General features: G+C 45.6%; 2 protein-coding genes across 2 annotated transcripts in view; both read right to left on the bottom strand.

The window, feature by feature from the left end:
• Positions 1-2675: 2675 nt before the first annotated feature.
• LOC142991659 (dickkopf-related protein 1-like) lies at positions 2676-4261 on the bottom strand. Its single transcript, XM_076141745.1, has 4 exons — positions 4010-4261; positions 3735-3879; positions 3404-3538; positions 2676-3291 (listed from the first exon to the last, which is right to left on the bottom strand). Exons 1-4 carry the CDS (start codon positions 4226-4228, stop codon positions 3026-3028), a joined length of 765 nt encoding a protein of 254 aa, XP_075997860.1. The 5' UTR covers positions 4229-4261; the 3' UTR covers positions 2676-3025.
• A 2851-nt stretch (positions 4262-7112) lies between these two features.
• LOC142991675 (cGMP-dependent protein kinase 1-like) overlaps positions 7113-26349 on the bottom strand; it is a 78448-nt gene continuing 59211 nt past the window's right edge. Inside the window, exons 8-18 of the mRNA XM_076141770.1 lie at positions 20299-20364; positions 17447-17521; positions 11087-11183; positions 10833-10972; positions 10145-10234; positions 9879-10020; positions 9612-9775; positions 9367-9489; positions 9179-9241; positions 9019-9085; positions 7113-8900 (exon numbers count right to left, since the gene is read on the bottom strand). Of these exons, the coding sequence (XP_075997885.1) occupies positions 8802-8900; positions 9019-9085; positions 9179-9241; positions 9367-9489; positions 9612-9775; positions 9879-10020; positions 10145-10234; positions 10833-10972; positions 11087-11183; positions 17447-17521; positions 20299-20364 (1126 nt within the window). The 3' untranslated portion in view covers positions 7113-8801. The remainder of the gene's footprint in view (positions 8901-9018; positions 9086-9178; positions 9242-9366; positions 9490-9611; positions 9776-9878; positions 10021-10144; positions 10235-10832; positions 10973-11086; positions 11184-17446; positions 17522-20298; positions 20365-26349) is intronic.

Below are 26349 nucleotides of genomic sequence, written 5' to 3'. Positions count from 1 at the left end.
ACCAGCCTGCTCTGTTTTATTGCCTATTAAAGGCGATCATATTATGCAGAACTGGCTTATTAATTCAGACTGAGCTGCTTGTTTGTTCTTTCTAATAATGCTCCACGCAAATCAAACAGCCTGAATATGCATGGAGGGAAGAATTAAAGTTGATCAAGGTGCCATTACAAGAACAAATTAATATTTACATGAATCACAGCCCACACACACACACACACACGTGTTGTTTCCAGATAAACAATATTTCGTCAGGTTAGACGTCTCCGGCTCCAGCCTCCATACAACACAGGCTGCACAGCACAGTAGCATGAAAATGCACGTCAGTGGAAACGCTGATTCACTCCCCTGGCATGACAACAGCAAATGTTGTTGGTTAGGATGCCACTGTGTGAGTGAGCGCACTATTATTCTAAACCTCTCACACCCCATATCCTGAAAAGATTCATCGGTTTAAGGGTGTGTGCATGCGCGTGTCTGTGTGCGTATGTATGTGTGCGTGTGGCGACATGCGTGTATGTGTGTATTAGCTATGTGTGGGGGTGTGACGCTGTGTGTGTTTGTGTGTTGGAGTTGTTGTCCTCAATTTCACTGTTGTTGCTGCTGTTACTCTGGAGTCCACTAAACACACACACACACACACACACTTGGCCTCCTTGAGTCAGGGCACATGCCTGTGGCCTGTGTTAGTCTGTGGTTGGTGTAATGATGACAGGCTCACACACACACACACACATACACACAGATTCCAGGACCCCCATAAACAGGAGTTGGCTGAGGCCGCGTGGTTCATTGTGCTGCTGACAATGCTGCCATTACTCTTAATTACACTGAGGAATGGACAATAGTAAAGAGCTTTTTTTTTTACGTCTCTTTCCCTCCGCCAGCTTGTCGACATATCTGTCACTCTGAACCTCCATGAATCTCACTCACAGTCGTACTGGAACCCTTTACTCAGAAGAACTGAAGAACTGACCTGAGGAAACTTCATGCTGCTTGTCAGAGTGACGTGTGAGATCAATAATCTATCAATGTTTCAATCATGAAGATCCCCGAATATGGATACAAACCAGGTTTTCTTTTCGAACGTGGAAATAACCTTGTATTTCCACTTTTGGAGTTAAATAGTGAACAATCTGTTATAATAAAGTACATTCTGATTTGTGAAGTTGTAAAATTCTGTGTTTTTTGTATATTTTCACTTTCAATTTCACAAAAATCTTTGTTTTCTCTCTCTGAAATTCTCCAGATAACTTCTAAATGTATTTGCGTGACTGAGATACAAGGTTTTTACCTGACAAATGTATCAATTGTATGTGTTCCTCTTGATAAAACAGCAACCTGCTCCTGTAGGTAAGTAGTAACTGCCCTACTGGAGTAGAAGTACCTCCAATCTAGACTTCCATGCAGTACCTGATTACCTTCTGCCTGTGGGTGAACTTCAAAGTACCTGTCTGTGGATCCAAACACGTGAGGTGATCTGGCTCGGTCAGATATCAAGAGCGTCTTTGATCTGACACGAGAATCGCTCAGAAAGTACAGTAATTTCCTCGCCATCGTTTAATCTAAAACGGGTGTAATTACAGGCAGCGAGGTGTATCTGGGAGGATTGGCGGCCTTCGCGTTCGAGCACATCGCGTTGCACAACAGGCAGGAAACGCGACGAGCTGTGCAATTGTGGAGAGAGAGAGAGAGAGGTTGGCAGGCGGTGATCCTCTTCACGTTGCATCACAAAAACCCTACGTGTTGCCGGCGACTGCTCGTTTCATGAGACCTTGTGCAGATTGAGCAAGATGAAGTAATTAGAGGCTTTAGCTTGGATAGTTTGCTCTCTGCTCTGCTGCACATGAAGGCAGGGAGGAGGGTATAATTAGAAACTAGCCAGTAACACCAAAGGGTTAGGTGGCAAAACGCTCTCTCCAGGACACACACACACACTCGCGCTTTGTTATTAACCCCTTTGCAGTTATCATTTCATATGGTAGCATCCTGTCCTCTGATGTCATGGACCCTGATGGACCAACCAAGGCCGCAGCAGGATGCAGTGTGGGAGGCCGATGATTCAAGGTGGTTTTACGAGTGTGTATGTGTGTGCGTGTGTGTGTATGGATACCTCACCGTTAGGTATGCGCAACATATCTGTGCCAAATATTTCAAACATTCCCTCAGACTGGGCCGAGAGTTTAAACACCACTGAGTGAGTGATAGAGTAACTGATGCTTTCAGTTAAAAACGGGGGATTTGTTGTTGTTGTTGTTTGTTCTGCCAGAAACGTTTCCCCACCTGAGCCTCCAATTGAGCCAATATCTGAGTCTAAACAGGTGAGCCGGGAGAAATTAGAACACCGCTCACCCTCAATCAAACATCAATCATCCAACCAACAAGAGCAGGACAAAGAAGAAGAGGAGCAGAGAGGTGATGTCATGTTTTCAGGCTGACCTTTAATAAAACAAATATATTCACATTTTCTTTACAGGTAAACTTAAAAATATAGCCATTTACATCGTATATAACAATATGTTGTGTACACATTTACAATGCTGGAAACAAAACCATGCAGCACCGCGTCGGTATAATACTGGGTGTTGACAGAATTCAATATTTCAGTTAAGTGCCACCTCCAGGCTCGTATGTACAATACAGTAATTTACTGCAATAACGGAGGTTTTCAAGTTCCATCAAAAGAGAAACAAAAACAGCTCTGCCATTTTTCTGATGACATGAATCGATCTTTTCCAAGAACCCCCCTCTCTCTGAAATGTCACTTCCTATCTGCGGGGGAATTGGATCAGTCCACTTTACACTGGTGGAACCCTCTGGGGTGGATCACTTTCCCCAGGAATCATGTCTATCCTTTCCGGGTGCTGTGCTGTGTTTGCGTCAGCGACTTTGGCAGGAAAGAACGTCTTAGGTGTTGGGTGCATGCGAGTGTCAGCATCTCTGGTGTGTGCGAGACTGGAAGTGTTTGTCAGTGTCTGTGACTGGTTTGTAGGATTGCAGGGTGTGTGCGTGTGTGTTCGTGTGTGTGTCAGCGTCTCTGACAGGTGTGTAGATTCCGGGCTGCAGTCCTGCTGACAGTGTGGTCGCGCTCTCCTTTCTCCGGTCTGCAGGCCAGGCCGTCGCCACAGTCGCAGCGCTGGAACAGCTCCAGGCCGTGGGCGCCTTTCCTGCGGTGGCGAGTACACACCTGGCCCTCCGTCAGCACCGGCTTACAGATGCGAGACCAGAAGTGTCTGGCGCAGCACAGACCCTCGGAGCAGTCTGCAGACCTCAGACACGTATCCCCCTCCTGACCTGCACACACACACCAGAGACCACAAGATGTTACAGCAGCTGTTAAGATGTTAAAGAGTGCAATAAAGACACGTCGGGTTCTCCAGCGTCTCCTTAGCGGGGCTGTGCTCACCTTTGACAGAATGAGGCTGGTGGCTGTGGGGAGTAGAGGGCCTCTTGGTGTGATGCTCCACCGTGTTGTTGTGTTTGTGAGAGCCAGACGTGATGGCTGCATCTGCACCTTCTATGTCATTTACTTGGCAGACGCCTGGAAATAAAAAAAGACAGAAAAAAGATGCATTCAGGCTCTGACTTCACCTCAGGAGAGATCACAACTCCCTCCTCCTGCATAAATGGCTTTAAAGGAATACCTAATATACTGTTACCATGACTACCAGACAAACTTTTCAAACATATAAATACATGAGCTTTGGTAAAGTTTGTCCCCGGATGCTGTTGCTCACCGTTGATGCAGCGGCTTCCTGTGCAGCACATGGAGTCCCGTGCGCAGCGTTTGCGGACCTTGCGGCAGGGCAGGCAGACGCCCCGGGCATCGTTGCAGAACTCATCACCCCCGCATTCCTCATCATCTGTGCAAACACCTGACTGCTGAGCACACACACACGGAGAGAGAGAGACACCATCAGTATGTCATACAGCTGTAAACGTTACCCAGGATATGAAAGTGAGACGCTGCCTTGTTGGCCGTCTGGGTTTTACGCGCAGAGGCGCTGGTTACCTGCAGGGTGTCTGCGGGGGATCTGGGCCCCGCGCTGCCGGCCGGTGAGGTCCGGGGACTCGGGCTGACGGTGTCGGTGCCTTTGCCACCCACACCGCCGCCGGGCAGGGTTTTGATGGCGTTGGGATTCATCAGAAGCGTCCCCGCGTAAACGTCCCCAAAGTATCCAAAGAGCGCCAGATACAGAGCCACGAAGCGATGCGCTGATGGAAGCTGCATGATTCTCCCCGGGAAACTCTGCAGCGAGCAAAAAGATCAAAAACAAATCCCGTTTGTTTCAGAGCGAAGTGACGGAGCGACAAAGTCCAGAGCGGCCTCAAGTCCTGCGTCCTGAATCCAGAGTCCCAGAGGGGCGTGTGGGCGCGGAGCTTGGAGTTGTCCTGACACACAGCCTGCAGATCGGCTCTTTATACACGGGGACCTGTTTGTCTTCCCGCCCCTCGCTGCGAACAACAAAGGCGGAGGGTGGAATTTCAAAGCGAGTCCCACTACACGGAAACCATCGAGCCTCCGCGTCTCACAATGTTTGTGTACTAAACTAATGACCCGCAGAGTCTGAGACCGTCCATCACTCCATCTGCCATCTGCTCACTGAACGCCGCGCTGCTGCTTCAATCTCAGGCTGAATCAAGCTCACCTTCAGTCATTCATTGACTTAGGAGAGTGAGTTTGTTAGTTTGTTCTGCTTTGTTGCAGTGAGTTAAGATAACAGAGCGCTGACACTGAAATCTATTAGAACTATTTATTATCATAACAACTCACTAACATGACTCATCATTAAGGCGGTGACGTCATGTGGTTGTAGTTTGATTACGACTTTTTATTAACTTTGAATAAAAGCCACAACACTGAAAATGAGCCACAATTAAAGTTGCATTTCGTGATAACTTAGCTATCCTTTAATTTTTAATTCATTCATTTCTTGTAAACAGATCGATTTGGCTCCTGTGTGTTTCTCTCCTGTATTCACACCACCGTCTCTCTCTCTCTCTCTCTCTCTCTCTCTCTCTCTCTCTCTCTTTCTCCGCCACCGTGTGTGATTCCTGCCTCCCTTTCTTCATCACCACTGCTTCCCTGACGATGATGATGATGATGATGATTCGAGTCTCTTTGACATTCAGGCGTCCCGCCGCCCTTTGCTCTCCTTGTGTGAACGCGGCGATTGAAGTCACTCGCGTCGATTAACCACTTCATTTGATCCCTGCGATGGCAAAGGGGGGCAATTATCCTCCAAAGTGCGCTTGATTACACCAGGGGCGGACATCAATGTGTAGGATATGCAGACCATTAAGGGGTGTGAGAAGTTTACCGAATTAATGGACTTCCGCGGAGAGGCCTTTCAGGGCTGACTGGCACTTGGAGATTAAAGGGAACTCTGATCTTTGCTCTCTGACCCCTTTGGGCTCCTGCGCGACGAGAAATGGAGAAATTTAATCCCATATAGTCGCTTCACGTCTCCAAAGTCTGGATTTGACTGATCTAGAGCCCAAACCTGCACAATCTACTTATATCTATTTATTTTCTTTCATATTTCTTCATAGAGGCCCTGTTGTTCTTGGAATAACACAGTGATCTGCCTTTTATTCTTCACCACACGCGTCCACCTGAACAGGAGGATCTCAAGAGTCCCACATTGATTTACGGGATTTTCTGTTGTTTCCCTTTCATATTGGCTCGATTGGCCTCAGAATAACTCCGCCAATAGCTCAGCGCAGCTTTGGCTCAGTTTATGAAGATATCTTAACGCTTGGAAGTCATCTGCTGTCGTGCGGGTGCGTGAGAGAGTGTGTGTGTGTGTTTGTGTGAGTGAGTGTGTGTGCCGGTAGACACCTGACAAACAGCGTGTAGCACTTTGCGCGTCTGAATTGCTGCATCTCGTTTGAAGTGAAGCTTTTATCTCCACTTTACTAAACGTCAGCGCGGGTAAGGTGAGCTCCTTTGATGCACTTTGATCCCCTTTGATCTCGCTTAAGTGTCACCCTGTTGTTATGACCCATGAGCCATTTCCCCGCTGTCCCCAAACACACAAGTCAAGCGAGCTGAATCATCTGCACTTAACCACTAAAACGGACGACAATAAGCGCCTCACATCAAGATTGTAAGAGTTTGGGCCCCGGAGATGTAAAAGCTTGCGTTTAGCTCCCTCCAGCGGCCAAACCTGTAAACTACAACAACATCACCGCCACAAAGTTAGGAATGAAAGCTTTTGGAAAATAACTAAGAGACAGACACCACTCAAAAGTATTGGTTTTACTCTATAATTTTAAAAATTTTACACGTGGCACTCTGCAAAATGAACTTACAGCAGGAAAACAACACAAGGCAAATATCAGGTAACATTGCAGAAGGCGATCAAGAGTGAAGACATACATAAGGCTCGGTGATGCAGCAAAATACTTATCATGGTATGTCTACAACTAAGGTTTCTTCTCGTTTTAAGTTCTCCATCATGGCTGAAACTTATTCAGTCAGTGATGTCATGTACACGTGTCGCTCTGCTCGGTTTCCTGGGATGGACCATGAGTCTAAAATGAGAATTTGTAAATCACATTATTAATGATCGATGCTGTCATACCCTCAAAGATTGTCGATATATCGTGGTCTTACCGGTGGAATATCTAAGTTCAGAACTGCATATCATTCTTGCCATCTCTAAATGCTTTGAATACATGACTGAAAGGTTTGGATGGACGCTTATGTGAAGTATTCCATCCGCCGGCCGTGTCTCTAGAGAAAAGCTGGTCAATGCAGCCGAATAGGTTTATCTAGCATATGCTGTGTTAGGCTTTAAATACGTCCTGTTTCTCCCGTGAGAGACAAACGAAAATCAAAGCAGTAGGAAACGTCGCCAGCCATGAAATGACTAGAAATTCTCTTTGAAGAGCGGTTAATGTATTTATTATTAGGTATAACAAAGGAAGAGAAGCAGCCATCCAAGAGGACACATACTGTTTCTGAGGTGTATATGTGTTCATGCAGCATTGAAAAGGTCTCGTGTGATGTTTGTTTTGTATGCCATTGATTTAAGGCACTTATTCTTCTACTTTTATGCTCTGATTGTTGAACATGAGAGAGGCGATGATCGGGTTTTTCGTGGTGCTCGTGGGTGAAAAGAATCTAATTGTCTGATTCGTCACTCATCTCTTTTCAATAGGGCGATGGAAGTGACGAAGAGAGTCAAGTGTTCAGGTAATGGAGATGACGGGATGTTTGCCTCTGATGCAGTCGATCTCTTTTTCTTTTACGGTTCAGTTTTACCCAAGAAATCTCCTTGAGATCCTGAAAATAAAGATACCACTTTGCACAATCCAACACGGTGTCAAGTGATATGAAACAAAAATGTCACTCAAGTTTACAAATCGACACAATTCTCCAATTTTTTCTAAAGAGGGGGGGCGCGAAGTGAGTCACAAAGGAACCAAGCACGAAAACGTTACTACACAAAAGAAACAACAACCACTAAGTGTCATCTCACTGTTCCGCATTATTCACAACAGCACCGAAGACATAAAAACCATGTTCACAGTTAAGTCCAACTTAAGAGAGAGAGAGAGAAAGAGAGAAAGAGAGAAAGAGAGAAAGAGAGAAAGAGAGAAAGAGAGAGAGAGAGAGAGACAGAGAAAAGAAGAGAGAGAGAGGCTAAATGAAAGAGAGGAATTTAAGGTTTGGGACGAGGCATTCGGGTGATTTGAGGGTTAAATTAAGTGGTGAGTAAGTACAGAAGCATACATACATACATACATACATACATGTGCTTTGAAGCGTGTTTAAGTCCATCAGTGTGCAGGTTGAAGCACCGGCGGCAAAGAAACCAGAGTCTTCGCCGATTTCCTCTCAGTTTATGGTCGTAAGTGCATAATGACCCATTGCTTCATGGAAATTAGAAACTTGACATTTCGCCTGTGTCGGTGTGTCGGTGTGTGTGTGTGTGTGTGTGTGTGTGTGTGTGTGTGTGTGTGTGTGTGTGTGTGGGTTAAATCCTAAGCAGGGCACTTGAGTCACATTTTCTTTTCACTGATGCACTTTAAACGGCGTCTGTGCTTGTCAATGTTAAGTGTGTAGAGATTATGTGAGGAACTTTGTAAATTCAACTATAATGAAGCGTACAATACGCAGTAATGGATGTCGTAAAAGGAAGAAGAAGAAGAAGAAGAAGAAGAAGGAAGGAGAAGAAAAAACGGTGACATTCAGGTTAGTCTTGAGCACTTGATAGCAGTTTTGCTTGCGAACCCCCCCTAACTGTGTCTGGTCGACTCCATGAAGAGCCACGTCACAGATTCTCCCAAAGTCTCCCAATTATTTAAGCGAGAAACAAGCGAGTTCGGCCTCCGCTTCTTTCTAAACTGTCCGCCGCCACTTTTACACATCCTAGATCGACACTTTAGCAGAGACTATCACACCTTCATCCACCTACTGACCGTCTTCCCCCGTCCATATGGGAAGCCTGGCTCCATTACCATGTGTGTGTGTGTGTGTATCCCTGCACTCTCTTTTGCCTTTTTGAGCCGAGAGACGGCGCCGGAGATGTGCTACAGCAAGTCCCATTTATAAATGCTTGATCCAGAGCCACAGTGAAATAAAGGCATAACGGTGACCCAGAGGGTTTGCCATCCATCCCTTTTTTTTGTCTTCCTTTTCCACGTCCTCTCCTTTCCTTTTTAATGCAGTTTTTTTTTAAACAACGCAGCCATGTCCTCCAGATGGCCTCCAAGCCAACAGAAAAGAGTTTGTTTTGGTTTCGGGTTCAGGATGTTGGGGGGAGCGGGCGGGCGGGCCGGCGAGGAAAGGGACTTCAGAAATCCACGTCCCAGCCGGAGTTGTCGTCGGGCGGCGGATCCTCGTTGTCCTCTGGGAAGTTGTCGAAGTTGCTCGTGTCGATTGCTGATGTGACCTGGAGGACAGAGACAGGAGACGGGAAGACGTTTAGAGACAAATGTATCACATCCTCGCATTTCAGACTCTAAACTTCAATCGACCCTTGCGTGAAGCGTAAAGCCACAGGCACTTACATTAGGGATGATGGGAGGCGTCAGTGTTCCCTTCTTTAAGCCCTCCCAGTTAAAGCCCTCAAACCATCTACAGAGAAAACAACATGACATCATCTGTTTCATAAACAATCACAAGATTTCAATCAGATCTTCATTACTGACAAATCAAAGATGGACTCACTTGTGCTTTTGGATGTCTTTGACACCATTTTTCAAGTTTCCCAGTCTTTCAGAAGGATTATCCCTGCATGATAAACAACAGATAGTGATTGATTGATTGATTGATTGATTGATTGATTGGTTGATTGATTGATCTGCACAGTGCTGAGGATCACACTGAGGCTGCTGAGCTTCTTCTTCTTCGCTCACCTGCATAGTTTTTTGATTAAGTTGGCAGCATTTTTGGTAATTTTCTTTGGAAATTCGATCATGTCGATGCCCCTCAGGATGATGTTGTAGGTTTTCATTGGGTCGGGGCCAGAGAATGGAGGGCTGCAGGAGCAAGCAAACACACCTGCTGCTTTTACCAGAGCTTTGATTTAGAGTCTCAGAGGAGCTTTGACAGTGCTGAGATGTGTGTGTATTAATGTGTGTCTGTGTGTGTGTGTGTGTACCTGCCAGTTAAGAGTTCAAACATAAGGATCCCCAGGGACCAGTAGTCAGCTGAGATGTCGTGGCCCTTGTTAAGAATGATCTCTGGTGCTACATACTCGGGTGTCCCACAGAAGGTCCAAGTCTTCTTCCCAAACCCAATTTTCTTAGCAAAGCCAAAATCCACCTGAGGAACAGAGGAACCCACAAGTTACCAAAGCTTTGTTAGTAAAATCAACCCAGTCAATAAAAGTGTTTACTTTTGTTAACTGAAACGTGTCCAGACTGACCAACTTGGCATAGCCTCTGTGGTCCAATATAAGGTTCTCTGGTTTGAGGTCTCTGTAGATGATTCCTTTGGAATGCAGATAGGCGAAGGCCTCCACCACACAGGCCGTGTAGAACCTGGTGGTCGAGTCTTCAAACGAGCCCCTGAGAGACACAGGAGGTCGAGACATGAGAATCAGCAGCAGCCCTTATGTCCGAGCTGTTAACAGAACTGTGTGACCCAGCTCAAACAGGTCCAGTTGACCGGAGCAGGTGAAAGGAGGCTCACCGGTCTCTGAGGATGGTCCACAGCTCTCCTCCTAAACAAGCCTCCATCAGCATGTACAGGTACTTGCTGTCCTTGAAGGTTCTATACAGTCTGAAAACAAACAAGAAAAGACCTTTAGAAGACCCTCAACTCACACTGCTACAAAGTCTGAACGGAGCAGAACATGGATTTGGTCTTTGGGTGGAATATTAGAGAAACTAGACTGCTTGACTCGATGTTTCACTGGTGAAACTACTCTGAACTGGTGATCCCACTTAATCATTTCATCCATGACAACAAGTTGATCCACCAGCCACAGCATCACCCAGCAGTTTGTGTATTAAACTCCAGGTGATTTTTATTTAGTACATTTCGATTAAGTACATATTTAGAGTTAATGTGGATATAATTTTTCATTTTTCCCCCCAATCTTAATCCTTTCCAGAGCCACAAATACAGAGAGCACTGGACAGAAAGCAGCTTTAACACTGCATGTGTCAGCAGTCTCTCACACACACACACACACACACACACACACACACACTCATCCTGTCCTTCTGATGACGCAACACAAATTGTTTCCACTCAACAGCAGCTGAATGACACAGGAAGCGACATGAACATGGGAATGGGACCTTTTTTCCGTGTACAGTACACAGAGGTTTGTTTACAGCGTTCTGCACTCAAACCCGTTATTTGAGGGAAGTACCTAACGATGAAGTCGGAGTGGGCCTCCTGCATGATGAGTTTCTCTGAGCGGATGTGCTCCTGCTGTCTCGTGTCAACAATGTGCCGCTTCTTCAGGATTTTCATGGCAAAGGTTTTGTTCTCGTCGCTCTTGAGCTGAACCTGTGAGAGAGCAGACGGGGAAAGCCAGAAGACGTCAAACAAGAAGCCACTTTGACTCACTCCTGACCCTGTCCTGTGTTTGACCCACTGGTGTCCCCCTGCGTCTCCACATACCAGCTCAACGCGTCCAAAGCCGCCGACACCCAGTGTGTCGATGATGTTGAAGTCGGCGAGGTTGAGATTGAAGAAAAACGCGTTCTCGGCTTCATACCTGCGTAGCCAGAGGGGGAGAAAGACATTAGGGGTGGGATTAGAGCAGAGATGAAGGATGAAAGAGGAGATAATCCCACTTTCAACAACCTGGGACAAAATATCCGCCTCTCTTGGAGCTCATTTGTTTGTAAATCTTAAAGGATCTGACTCGCAGTTAATCTATCAAGGATGTTATTGAGGATGTGGAGTGTGTATATATGAACACGTGGAACAGCCAGCGTTTCACTCCCGTCTGCCAAGCCACTCTCGACCTCTGTTTGAACACAAACTAACTGTCCCCCGCCGTGTCCCTGTGTCCCAAAGAAAAGAACAGAGACAGAGACAGACACAGGACGTCTATCACACACACAGGTTGTATTACAGCACCGCCACCCGCTGGCTCTCGTAGTTCCGATTCTCTGCCACCAAAGCCACCCCCCCCCCCTCCGCTGACCTGCACACATTGGCAGGGGGGGACCAGGTTTCCACGTGCGGCGTCCCGTTTCCCAGCATGCCCCCTGCTCTCCCCAACCCCGCGTGTCCTCTCTGACTACCGTTTGATCCGGTCACCTTTTGTGGATCCGAGGGGGTTTAGGTACAGATCCAGGCCCTGGGGGGGGGGGAGGCAGGACCTTTGTTGGGTCACCCGGAACAAACCAAGTCCTTCACTTGTATATCACATATGCTGATAATGACGATTTGTTTACGTGAGTCAGCAATGTTTCTATTTTTAGCGCAGCAGCAGCAACAATATTTAGTGACAATTAAAGTCAAGGGCGTATCCTCTGGGGATGAGGGGGAAATGTAGCCCCCCCGCCCTCCTCGCTTTAGTGAATCGCAGCTCTAAATAGTGTTTTTAATGTCCAGCTAAAATAAGCAGAGGCTCTAAAAACACAGATACTGTAACATAAACCATCAGCTGTTACAGAGCCGCTTTAATGAGCAGACAGCAGATATTTCTTTCTCCCGCCCCCTGAGTTTCCCCCTGTGAGCAGAGATGCACATCATAGATCTGTGCCACGCGTTTGAAGCCATGATCAAAGAAAATAGGAACAGAAAAAGTGTTTTATCTGCTTTAGGCATTTGATTAAAAGGGAACATTGGGGATATGAAGCATTAGCAGGCAGTCTGTGGTGAAAAGTGTCAGAGTTGCAGAAAGCTTCAGGCTGCTGTTCGGCCCTGAAACTCATCTCTCACTTCCTCTACATTTAAACTCACTTAGACACATCCAGAAATTATGAGGCAAGCAGGCATTTGGTCAGCATTGGTGGTTTTTCCCCCGCATTGCTGCTGACCAATCAAAACTACAGTGTGCACAGCGGTGCTGCAGTAAAGAAAAGTACAAGTGGATGAATGTATTTTTTTTTTCTTTACATAAAAATCATTGCACAGGTTCAAAAATAGACCCCTGAATCAAAATGTGCCCCCTTTGGATGTTTTATTTAAAGATGCAGCATAAAGCATAAAGATCAGCGTCTCTCTCTGCTCAGAGTTTAATAAGAGATGAGGCCGTCCTTTGTTCTCAGCTTGGACATTTAAGATGTGTGAAGTGAAACGGTTCTTAACAACAAACAACACACTGGCTATCAGATGTCAGTGAGTGCTGTTCCCAAAGCCCCCCGAGCGCTTGCTGGCATGCGCTGGCATCATGTGAGAGCTCACGGCTCAGCACGGCAGCAAACCCAGGTTCACCCAAAGGTGCTCCAGTGAGACAGCTCTGCTTTATCAGGGGGGATCATGTTTCATTGAATTTGAAACCTGCTGCCTCTCTTTGTCCCTCCTACTTCTAAATATCTGGACGTGTTTCAGCCCCCAAAATATGAATACACTAACTTTTTATTTCTTTGGGATTGAGACACAGCTGATGTTTCTCATGTTGGTTTGTCCCACATGAGCTCCACATCTTTATGACATTTTTCTGCACACATTGTACACACACATTATCAGAGCAAAAGCTGTGTGTGCCCTGGATAACTCCTTATGTGCCCTAAGCTCCTCCCCTTCACAGCTGAATTCAAATAAAGGGAGAAATCCCAGCACTCAGCTCAAGGCAATCAGTCATTTAACAGCATTAAATCATTAATAATGTACATTTACATCTCTGTTTCATATACTCTATCATAAATAAGATATCTGTTGGGTGTGTCTTTCTGTAATATGGGGGTTTGGCCGATAGATGGCAGCTTCACTCCATTACATGAATCAGAGACGGAGCCGCTGCAGCAGAGGAGCTAAAGCCTTTCAAAGCTAAAACACACAATAAATATTCTATTACCACAAAGGCATATAAAGGCTATAAACTGAGCTAATATATCGGCTTTTTTCAATAAGGCAACCTTGAATCTGGGTCAATATACTGCTAATTATTCAACTGAATGTTTTCATTCACTTCTCTTTCACTCAACCAAGGACACACAGGATCTCATGGATACTAAAGAGGTTTGCAATAATTCATTTCTTTCATTCTGCAGCAACAGCACAAACACTTCTGCTCACACTGAGCATATGGGAAAAGCCGGAGGTATGGACTATAGACTGAGCTGTATACGGGCAAGCAGAGATGACTTCACATACATGCTGTCACGTTGCCTTTGTGTTCTACACGATGGTATCATGTTAGGAGTATTCATATGAGGTCAAAATAAGAGGTTAGATAGATTTCAATGTGGAAAACTGGCTTGAAAATACCACACAGGGGGTCAAGTAGCAGCCCAGCGTGTGCAGGGATGAGATCATGAAAAATGATATAATCCCCGTGTGAATACACGTGTGTGTGTGTGGGTTGCGTGTGTGCGATCATCTTCATCCCCGAGTCCCACATCTGCACGCTCGCTCGCTCGGTGCTGGACTCCATTCTGTAATCACCTCTGACCCTAGGCGTGTAATCTAATATCTCGTTAGATGTGACTTTCATTTGCAAGTTGCTCCCATGACAGAACGACTCAAACCACGCAGGTCACAGCGGGAGAGAGCCTCGCTTTAAATCATGGAATCGTGCTATGGAACGTATCATACTGACTACAATGGAAAAGACTACAAAAAGAAAAGGGAAATGATTACATCATTGGACAAATCAACTGTCAGAGGAGGGTTAGGGTTCGGCTTTTAGGGGCAAAGGTCACATTAGAACACACCTAATACTGATCCAAGATTCACACACATAATTGAAGTGAAACTCAGGCTGATCCCTAAATAGATTTGTGTTATGCTACAGCGAGGGCACCGGCTTGTGAAGTCAGTTTTCTTTTGGCACTGTTTTCCCTTACGAAGGCCTTGAATGTATATTTTTAGCGACTAAAGATGCTAAAACAAGCAGAAGTTGCTCACATCGTCTTCCACTGAATAAATAGAAGGTGCGAAGGTGATTTATGATGGCAGGAGCGTAGGTGAGACATCACAGCCGAGTAATCCTCCTGATAGTTCTATTTCTGTGTAATCGCACCGCTCCTCCTGCAACTTCATCAAAACAGACGATATGCGCACGCAGCAGCTAAGGAGCGATGTAGTATTTAAAGACCGGAGCTGTCATCCTTCGCACACAGCAGCAGGATCGCTACAGTCCTGCAGCGTGCCGCCTTTCCTCTGTGACCAATTAGAGAGAGTTTCCATCACGGCGAGGATCCTAACTCAGGCTTTCCTCCACCGAGAGACGAATGAGCTCTCGCTGTGCAGAGAGCACCGGGCGAGAGACTTACACACAGGCGCACCGAGCCCGCCTTAATCAGGGGTGAAGCGGCTTTGATGTGACATTTGGAGTTAAGGAAGAGTAAGAGGGAGAGGGTGGATTTGATTGGAAGGTTCTGCGGAGGACAGGTTTGAAGGTACAAAGGGAAGGAACCTGTGGATTTCTGCACTGAAGTCACAACAGCAGGGAAACACATTCTGCCTGAACTAACGACAAACAAACTCCACTCAATTCTCTTTATTCGCACATGTTCTTCAATAATTTATAGTCCAGGCTGGTAAAAGTGTAGACTTCTTGCAGGTATTACCCGGCAGAACCTCCTTTAGGTGGAAGAATCTCCTCCAAACGCATCCAGTAGATCCACTTCATCAATAGTTGTTGGGTTAACTTCTGAATTCTTAACTTGGCCCAGCCAAAACATCGACTTTAAGCCATTCTCTCACGGTTCTCTTGCATCATTGAAGTTCTAAATGACTGAAAGGTTTTCAGGCCCCGAGGCAAGAAAACAGCGATTGGAGCCTGCTGGAGCCTTTTCCCTCCTTCTGCCAAAGAGATCAACTCTCCCAGAGGCTCGGTGGAACATGGGTTGTGTTGAGACAGAAGCATGGACGTAGAGTCAACACAATGTATTTGTCTTGTAGCCCTCCAGTCCGGTTTCATCTTCCTCAGCGTTGTATGTTGTCCTCCTTCTGTGTGTCTCTGTAGGATCCCTAGTCCTGGTTCACAATCGACCGCATTGTCTCACTGCAGGCTGATTGATTGTGAGTCTCAAAGAGTCCCCCCTGAAATGTGTTTTGATTGTGTCGTGGCCCACATGAAGGGAGCAGAGCCTCGCTGACACCACAGGGACCCACATCGCTAATTCCATTCCTTTTACGGCCCGGAGCACCTGACTCCAATTAGGCTTTGGGGGACGTCGTTACCTGAGTGCCTCACTGACGTCTAAAACCACCGACTGTGAACGTTTAATAGTCGTCTCCAGCACCGGCAGGAATGAGCGCCATTACTTCTTTGTCATTACTTTTTCAGGCAGATTGTGTTTGCTCTGTTATTGCGACTTTGGTGGAGATCAGAGTGAGAAATTCCGACTGTTTTCCTTCCATGGCAGTGTGAGAAATGAGGCCTACAGCCGCATGATGCTTCATGATTTGCTTATTTGCATAAAATCCATCTAAATCCGACCTTCCTCCCCTCCTGAAGATGCTGGGATGTGAATAACCAGCGGAAAAAGGATACAAACTGCAAATCCCCTCTCTCTCTCTCGCTCTCCCTCTCCCTCTCTGTCACACACATCTGCTGGATTGTTGGCTGAGCAATCATTGGGAATAGTGAGCCACGAGGGGCATCCGGCTCCGAGTGCCAGAGGCGAGCCACTCTGTACCCCCCCTCCCCTTCTCCATCCCTCCATCCTGTCATCCTGGAGTACCTCTGTCTAACTCCCTCTCTGGCTTTATGTGCTGTTTGCTGACCGGATGCCAGACACTCAGGATGGATGAGTGACAGCCGGTGGGGGAAATCCAAACCGTTGGACAGTAGTCTGGTCCTGTTTATCGCCCCGTCTTGTTCCGTCCCTGTGTTCCTCTCCCTCTGTTATATTTATCTTATTTATCATTGCTGTATCTCTCTGGCTGCGGGCGATAAGCTCTTCCTGCTCTCTAATCTGTCATTATTGGGTTCTGGTTTCTCCTGCCCGGGAATCATAATATAACACCGAGCAGGCCGGGGATCACATTATGCCAATATGCCAACCAACCCCAAGACGCCCCGCTTCGCTGCCAAGGTGCCCTGTGTCGTCTATAGTGCTATTCTCCTGTTTCCATAGTGACGATAAATAGAGTGCATATTAATTCCCTCTGTGAATAGAAGACGAGGTCACAGCCTTCACTTCCTGGGCTGCCATCCGCTTGTTGTTTTGTTGCGTAACTTAAAGGTGCAACGTAATCATTGTTGGCCTACACGGTAATCAACAGCATGCTGAGCGCTTTAATGTGCCGCAGCTGCTCCACGCCACAAAAGCGCCTTACTTTCCCTAATCATCATTTCAAGACGATGACCCTCGATGTTACAACACTTCACACTTTCATCATTATGTTAAACCGCTTATATGAAGCTAAACAGGCTTGTTTAAGATTTAATTTTGGACAGTTTTAACCTCAGAAAGTGTTATTTTGTGGCTAGAATCCTCAGCTACTCTGAACCACATCAGCCCGGGAAGGAAACACACTTCTGTAACACACTGTCTGCCTAGTTCTTGTTGATTCAGGCAGATCCTTCAAGATGGTTCACTACGTCTTGATCTAGCAGACAAGAGCTGAGACTGAAAACTTCCCATTACTTCACAATTACCAAAGACACCAGGGATACGTAACCACAAAAACGTTCCTTTCTGTACTTTGAGCTCTCGTGTAAACTTTTGTGCAAATCCGACCTTTCTTCATAAATTCCTAAGCGATTCTGGCAGCGAGAGAAAACCTTGAGCGCTTCCTACTCAGTACTTCTGACTCTCATAATTACTAAATTCACTTCTGTTCATTTTGCTTGGGTTGTACATTTTGTTGCCGTGAACAGGAAATGAGAGAACATTGGATTGAACTTACTTGGCCTTGGCATCGGCGTCCTCGTGCCCTTTGTTGGAAACGTCCTCCAAACCTCCAATTAGGTGCTTGAACGAACTGCAAGACAAGGAGAAGAAAGTGAACATGAAAACAGGACTTTTTAACTGGTTTCCTTTTGAATTCGGGCCCAAACGACACGCTGGAGACTCTTAACGTCTCTCTGCACTGCAGGAGATCCACCTACAGTACACAAGCTGGTGCTTTATGTATAAGGCCCATGTCAGATGCTATCAAATATTCATCAGGCTTCTTTCAGAGGCAGGCCTGTAGAAACACGGCCAGAGGACGTGTCAAACAGCAGATGGAGGCTGTGTGGGATAAATTATTATTTTAGATAAATGAGAATATGCATGCATCCATGTAATGAATTATACAATAGGGGGAAATGCAGCAGTAACAACATTCCAGCTCCTTTAATCTAATATGCTGATAGCAGCTACTTAGGTAAATGACAGAGTACACACTCTGTGCTGTACATTTACATCAAATGACAAGTTATTTTCATGAAGGATACAATGGAAGCACAGTTGCATGAATATGACAGCGTGAAGACAAAAGAACCAGATGTTAAGTGCTGGAAGACGACGCGCACAGATCCTCTTGCAGCCGTGTGGAAACGTAAAATCCAAACTAAAGTGAGAAGCAGCCGTCCGTGTAGAAAGGTTCCAAACACGCAGGGATAATACTAACAGAATCAAGCTCCTGCGGGGCCCTTGGAGCCGGCGGTGAGACGATACAGCTGCTTCCTTGGCCCCCGTCTAGGCTGTAAAGTCTAGAGTTGGGACTTTTTCAGAGCTTTTTTCTTTATGTTGTTGGTCTACAGAAGTCTGTGAACTCAGCCTTTGACTCCCCTGCTGACTCTTTCTTCTGCTCTATCTATTCCTCCACAGAGCCCCTCCAGTCATCCTCTGCTTACCGCTTATAAGCTGGTAACTTTCTCTTTGTTGCAACACACTGTGCATTCACATCCAGGCACCACGTAAATGCACAGAAAGTGTGTAAACGTACATTACAATCGGCTTAATGATATTTAATGAGAAACAAAAAGGCCCTGTGTCAAACATCTGACAGGTTCCAGATCAGATCTTCCTCTGCAAATCTCTGTTCTTTCAGCTGAAGTCAAAAATCAATGGGCATTGATCTGAAATACTTTTCTCTAAAGTTCAGATCTCGCAAATACAAGATCTCCACCCCAACAGTAATAATGAACGATCTCATCTGGTGGTTTGGTGAATCGACAAATCGGCAAAGTACAATCCATCTGGAACAAGGCAGAAGAGGGACAAATATGAAGCCCAGGAACATCTGTACACTACAGATTAAATGTTTGTAGATGCTCCCCTGATTGATTCATTTTTAATATCAAAATCCCATTAAAATTGGATGAGCAATCTGCTAAGAGCGTATTCAGTAGGGTTGCAGTTTGTGAGCATAATCAGCGACTCTTTGCCATCATTTCCTTTCTCTAACCGGTGTAATCACATTCTCAACTGCAGTAAATTGTGTATTAAAGTAAAATACGGTTTAATGAAGTAAATTTGTCCAGTAAATCTGTTTGTTTTCAGAGTAAAAGGCTGAAATCGTTGCTCTTTTTGAATGAAGGAACTGTTGCAGCATCGGCTCCTCGTTGTAATCACCTGTGCACAATGACTCACTCAGTAGCCACTCTGCTTCCTCAGAGGATGATCCATTTATGCCTTCCCTGAGGCAGAGGGAGGCCCCGGGTAAGCCGACACCTCTTCCTCCTCCTCCTCCTCTTCCCCTTTCTCCCCTGACCTCCAACCCGGCCCATCTGTCTCTATTCTTACAGGCCAGTCAGTGCTGGAGATGCTCAGCGATGACCTAAACAGACACCTCAGATAAATCTCTCTATATGATCCGTTCCAGGGCTTTGCAACTCCACAGTATTCATTGTCAATAAACCTAATTTAGTCTATTAGTCTACAAAATAGGTTAAAGAACAGAACTGACAAGGTAGCAGAGCAGGAGGAGCTTCGTTCTTCTTCATCTTCTTCCTCTAAATGACACCGTTTAGTCTACAAATGTATGCTCCTATTTAAGAGGCAGGAACCTGATAATGTTTTTGACATTTTGACTTTATAACATTTCCAATCCTCCTTCGCTGCAACACCTTCGCTTTAACTTCTCACCCCAGAAGCCATTTTTAGACAGATGACAACTTTTTATGTCGCTTGGCATAAATGTTAATATTTCTGCCAAGACTATGGAAGCCAAGAGAGAAGAACAAGTGTGTGAACAAGTGCGAAGACTGAACAATCGAACACACGTTTACCAAGAGAGGAGGAATTTATAACGTTCATGTTTCTGTTTTTTAAATTTCCAGGAACTTTGAAATGTTTTTTAGTTGGATTTTATGGCTGTTTAATCTCTCTTTTTATTTTCTACTGTTTAGTTCCTTTTTTATTATGACAAATTTTTCCCTAACAAGCAAAAACTTGGCAGGCTTGTAAAATGGGCTCTCTGATAATAATCTGTCTGCAAAATTAGCTCCCATTATGCCCATTAAAGTCAATTGGAATTATAGTAAAATGTTAAATTTGTCTGCCTGTTTTGAAGAAACTCATTTGGCACAACTTGAAGCTGATTAAAGCTTTGAATCTAGTAATCGGAGAACACCGGTTTAGATTCAAACGTGACTCTAAAAAACTATAGAGTACTCAAAGCAGGTGTGTAAGCAAACATGTTGATAGATTGAAATGTTTTGAAATGATGCTTGACCATCATTAGCCACATGAACGAGTCACTAACTTAGAATCATGACACACACAGATCAGACGGAGGTTCTAGAACTACCCCTGTGTTTAGATACTCACTCTCTGTCGATGACGAGGCAGGTGACGGCCTCCGCAGAGATGACATTAGCGGTCCTGATGTCCTCCCTGTAAACAAAGATCACACAGGACTCAAATCAGACCAAACGCCAAAGGGTGACTCAGACGCCTCCACTCAGCCAAACATGGGAACGTGACTCAGCAGGTGTTGGACATCACAGCGTGCTCGGCGTACTCTTTATCACGGGTGAAATCGCACTCGTCTTCATCGTCCTCTGAGGAGTTGTTCCAGTCGCATGAGTCCTCTGTGTCCGTATCCCAAGATCCCATAGTTTTAATGTGGAAGTCCAACAATCCCACAGCGATTAAGAGAAAACCGTCTACAGAACAATTTGTATGTAATGATCCAATCCCAGTGTGTTGTTGTCCGTTCTACATGTGAATACAAAGAGGAATTCCAGCCCAGACTTCTTGAAAAGGATCAGTAAAGATCATTTGATGGACACTCTAACATCCTCTCAGTCCATTCACACAGACAGTGACAGTCTGAGTCTGATCTGGACTCCGACCTGCTGTGTGGCTGTGTGTATCTATTTCAATGAGCCGAGGTGACAATTCCTCCACACGTTATGTCAACTCCCTCTGCCTTCCCTCTTACACACACTCACACACACACAGAGCTTTCTCTCTCTCACTCTCTCTCTCCTGACCCTTTTGAATAAAGGTCACAGCTGGTCGTGGGCACAACAGATTTGGGTGAGGTGAGGGAGGTGAGGGAGGTGCAGGAGAGGAGATGAAGGTGCCACAGTGACCTACAGCAGATACAGGAGGAGTGAAGCTGAAGACGTCTGCTTCACCTGAGAGAAGCTTCACTGACCTGCATCCATCACTGAGGCTCAGCCGCTCCCGTGAGAGGCTGAGGGACACGCAGGCTGAATCTTAAATACAATCTGCTGCCATTTACAGTATGACCACCAGGTTACAAGCAGAAAGGCTGGCAAATTACCCAGAATGCATGCTGTGCCCTGATTGTGAGTACAGACTTTGTTCTGAGTCTTGATTATTGTTAATTGTAGGAAAACTTTATCGGAAATCGTTACAATCAGCGAAAAACTGCACAGCACAAAACTTGTTTTCGAGAAACGTTTTCGCTTAAAGAAATCTTTTTATCAAAGCTCACAATTTTGTTCTTATTTCCATGTAAAAAAGAAAAAATATAAAATAAAATATAGTAAGAAATATGGTTAGAATAAAATAAAATAAAAAGAAGAATAAAATAAAATAAAATAAAATAAAATAAAAAAGGAAATCCTGACTTTACACTTTCAATGGCTACACATTTGATTTTGTGTGTGAATATGTACTCAGAATTTGGATTTATAGTGTCGTATAAGACTTGGTGTTGAATATCCTCCATCCTTGAACAGAACATCCCAGTACATTCACTTCCAAAATGTTTAGCATGAATGTTAATCCACCTGCAGTATACATACACCTGTTGAAAGCTGCAGCTATACTGTGCCTCTATGAATAAACACGTCTGTCAACTAACTCGCACATGAACGCTTATTTCTAATTCAAGACACTTCACGTGCATAGGAGTCGACAATGATTTTCATCAAGTGTCTACAAATTAGACACACAGACACACACACACACACACACACACACACACACACACACACACACAAACACACAAACACACACACACACACACACACACACACACAGTCATAATCTACACCCATAATCTGTGACGTGAGTTAATTAAAGTTAAAGTGTGCGCTGTTTGTCATTTCCCAGCCATGGTGATACAACAAAACAACACAACACTTTGGGCGGCATTGAAATTGTGGATCGATTACGTAAGTGTGAATCATCAGTGAGAGACCTCAGGGGCTTCATATTAGAGAGCAGCTTGTTACACCTGTTCCCTCGCCGCTCTACTGTAGCTCAAACTGAACAACCCAGTGTGCAGTTGCCTTTTGATTTGAAACTCTATCTCTAAAACAATATCCGGCACGCTGATTCTTCCACCCCTGTAAGCCAAACTGGGCTCTAACTTGTTAATCAAGGCACGGCGAGACACGCGTTGGAAAGAACATGTGCATACAAACACACACAGACACACACAGACATGACCGCAAAGCAGCTGCATGGAGCGTCTGGAATGCCCTTCGGAGTTCCGCAGGAGGGAGCCCGGTGGTTTTTGATTTCCGAGTTGATGCTTGAAATGTAACTGATAATTGGACAGCGATCTGGTGTCCCTGGAAGGAGGAAGGTGGAGAGGTGGAGAGGAGTGAGGGGGTTATGAAAACAGTGTGAGGGCTGGGAGGCTGAGAGAGAAGGACCCCGAGGTGCAGCCGGTCTCCGGGTGGAGGGACGAATACAAAGCTGAGGTCAGAACTGGGGCGCGACGAAGATGAGCCATGCGAGGAGACGCGGGACGGGACTAATGGTTTGTGCTTTAAAGGAAAATTGAGGTTTCTTTTATCCAGAGTGGTACGTGTTGTCGTACAATAGCGCCTCACCTAATAGCTGAGATTAATGATGATGTGACATCAATAAAAAAGCGTTTTTCTCGGCGCGCTCACTTTGTGATGACGTAGCTTATTTACTACCTCTGCTTTGTGTCTCTGGACTCCTCTACAATGATGCTGCTCTGCCCCCTCGTCTCAGTAATTAAGCTGGGGACAGAAAGGAACGCCGGGCCGAGGAAATGGAACATAAGGGATCGGGACCAAACTGCTTATTGCACATACAAGGCCGGGTCTGCGTTTGGCAGCTTCTTCCAGTCGGCTATGAATTACACGCGTGCTTCCCGTCAAGGGTTCTCAAGCACGACGGGAATTCAGACAGATGAAATATGTTTCTTTTCCTACCTTCCCCTTCCAGGCATCCACCGGTTTCTGCTAATGTCTGTGATTTATTAATAATAAACCTATAGAGACCTGTAATCGGCTCGCTGTGAGTAATCCATCAGGCCCAGACATGTGTTGGCTATATTCATGTGCTCATTATGGTCCAGATTATGTAATAAGTGATAATGCATGAGGAGGTGTGGTGATGTAGGAAAGGAACAGCTGAGGCAGAGAGGAGCTTTACGTCTGCTTGACCCAAGATGGAGGAGATCCCAACCACTGAAGGTTACTTGTGTTACAGAAGTCTGAGGTGTGCCGATACACAAATCCAACAAACACCTGCCAGCCTTATGGTGCGTTTGGGTGCATGAAAGAAAATCTAACTTCCAAGACTTGAGGTGTTGGAAAAAATCCAATCCGGACAACAAAACATGGCGTGGATAGAGCGGGAATTGGTTATGTCCGCTTCCTGCAGGCACTCGAACGCACCATATGGAACCAGATGAAACCTCACACAAGTGAATTATAACGACATAACTGGAAAATATTCCTCTTGGTATCTCAGTGTGCAGTCTGCCAGAATGTCACATTCATTTTAAATCAGTTTTCTTGTGAGTTCGGCTCTTTCTTGTCGCCGACTTCTCATTCTAGAGAATATTTGAAGCCCTCCACTCCCTCTAGGCTTCCACCGCAACCACAAATAAAAAATCCTGAGCTTGTGGCAGAGATTCTACACTTCTTACTCAGGTTGAAGTCCAAAACTTTCCCAGGACTTTACCGTAGCTTTTCTGAGACGCAGTAAGGACATGCAGCGTAAACTTAGACCAACACATCAAGATTTACCTCCAGATCCCCAATAATATGTTTAACAAAATGGTTATTGTTGAAGTAAAGTGAACATAATGTGTGATAAATCTTCATTCACAGCCATGGATGTTTGTTTTGACGGTTTGTGGTGAGGTCAGAAGACATTCACCTTTTCCTTCTCTAACAAGCTTTCTCATCCTGCACCTCCTCACCTCTACACACACACACACACACAAACACACACACACAGGCAGGCTGCATAGAAGAGGTCAGGGCCGCGTTGCACACATTGTCTACACTGTTGATGGATCAGCTGAGACTCTGATGGGGAGAAAGTGACATCAGATACGTGGAGCTTCATCCTGGTCCATCTGTCACCTAAGCACGTATACATTATACATACACACACACACACACACACACACACTGCTTTAAAGACGACATGCAACCTGAGCTCATGCTGCCTTAATCATGCGTCTCATTACACACATCACCCTGACACACACACGTACAGACACACACTCTGTTCCAAGCTATTATGACTGTCAAGAGAGAGAGACTTTGATTTGTAAATATGTTCTTGCTGCAGATCAAAGGCGGCGTCTTCAGATGGACAGTGGAGCCTTTGAGTGGGCGTCTATTGAGGTTCATGAGCGAGGACACACACACACAGTTAACTTCTAATTATGAAAGACGGGCCCTCTGATCAAAGAGCCCCGGCAGGCCAAGATGAGCCGCTTATATATGAGAGCGAGACGAGCCGGACAATCAAAGGTTGAGCCGCCGGATCGGGATGCTTGTCCCTCAAGACGCTTGGAGACAAAAAGGGCTCGTGACATTTGATGATAACCAAAACAAAAAGTGGAATGGCGAAGGAAGGGGGGGGTTGAGAGGGGGGGGGGGGGGGGGGGGGCAGGTGCCTCTTTTCAGGATTAAACAAAATGACGTGAGCGAGGTGCAGTCCAGCTTAACACTGCACGCCCTCATCCAAATCTCTCTCTCTCTCCCTCTCTCTCTCTCTCTCTCTCTATCCATCTATCCCTCCATCTCCAGCTCCGTGGCAGAGACATCACGTTGCAAAGCTTCGCTCTTTGCTTTATAAAGTATTACTTTGTGTCAGACTCATTCATCACGTTGCCTTTTTTTCTTCTTCTTCTCATTAGCGTGAGAGGATCAGATTTCTGTCTGGGCTGATCTGCTCTGGCTGCTCTGCCTCAGGAGCATCAGCCTCACATGCATCTTGATACTCTGTCATCTTCTGTATACTTTATTCATTATCTGAAGCATATAGGCGAGGGCCCGGCCATCTGTCTGTGTGGAGCCGGGGAGCATCTCTTCATCATAGTGAGTATAAGATGGAGAAGAAGAACACTAGCCTTGATTAGTCTTGTTTCACTTTTTAAATTAAAATGAACACTTTTAGAGTGAAATCATCATTGAAAACAAAGTCATCTTCTGTGTTTTGTCTCACTTTGAGGCGGCTGCACATTTAACAACCACAAGATGGCACCATCTCCATTTTTCCCCCTTTTCACACACACAAACACACACACACTCACACACACAGTCACACAGGATGTGTGCACGTGTACATATTTGCACATCTTTTGATTCTGTCTGACCCCCTTCAACAGGGATCACACACACTTCAGACTCGACAATCTTTCCTCCTCGCCCTCCCCCGTCTCTGCTTTAATAATACATCAGAGTCTGTGGGGGAGGACAGACAAGACGAGACAAGACAAGACGGGACAAATAGCACAGTGAAAAAATATCACTCTGGGGCCCAAAGCCTGCAGCCATAAAAGCTTATTCCTCAGCTGAGATGACACACAGCGTTAAGACGGGGCTATTAAACATTTTATAGCTCCTAAGTTTCCAGTACAAGAGGCGGATCCTCCATATTTACATCAGATCATCTTAACAGCTTCCTCACACACACACACACACACCAAATATAGACGTTTGGTTCCATTTTACACTCCGGCAGTTGCGATAGTAACAAACAAAGCGGATTAGCGGCGGAATCACTCCACACTCACCTGAGCGTGAATACAAACACGGTGACAGGAAGAGAAGGGAGGAGCAACAAGTGTGTGTATGTGTGTGTGTGTGTGCACTCATTTGTAGACTTTGCAGGAGGTGAAACAGCAATTAAGACCGGTTGATTTTATATTAATGTGTTAATCACATTCTGCACTAACCGGGCTCTAAATATGCCAAACACGCAGACGGAAACCCACAATTTCCAACGCCACTGGACGTCTGCGGCGGCTGAGACTGAGCTCTGGAATTAATAAGCTTTCCTTGGGTATCAGATGGGGCTTTTGTATCTGATTTTTAACACACACCTGGGGAAAGCTACAGTAAACGCAGGCCCCCGGCTTTAAGCACTTCCGCTATCATTCATCACCTTATCACGCCT

The sequence above is a fragment of the Genypterus blacodes genome, unplaced genomic scaffold (assembly GCF_046128005.1).
Source record: "Genypterus blacodes isolate CSIRO-AG114 ecotype Tasmania unplaced genomic scaffold, CSIRO-AGI_Gbla_v1 ptg000020l_1, whole genome shotgun sequence".
Classification (NCBI taxonomy): Eukaryota; Metazoa; Chordata; class Actinopteri; order Ophidiiformes; family Ophidiidae; genus Genypterus; species Genypterus blacodes.
This window is presented reverse-complemented; position numbering and strand designations above follow the sequence as displayed.

Bases quoted from the DNA above. Each gene is read 5' to 3' on its own strand.
- LOC142991659 (XM_076141745.1), bottom strand. From the start codon at position 4,228: ATGCAGCTTCCATCAGCGCATCGCTTCGTGGCTCTGTATCTGGCGCTC. The intron at 3,880-4,009 runs GTAACCAGCGCC...GTGTGTGCTCAG, and splicing joins CCCCCGCAGACACCCTGCAG to CAGTCAGGTGTTTGCACAGA. The intron at 3,539-3,734 runs GTGAGCAACAGC...TTTTATTTCCAG, and splicing joins AGGAAGCCGCTGCATCAACG to GCGTCTGCCAAGTAAATGAC.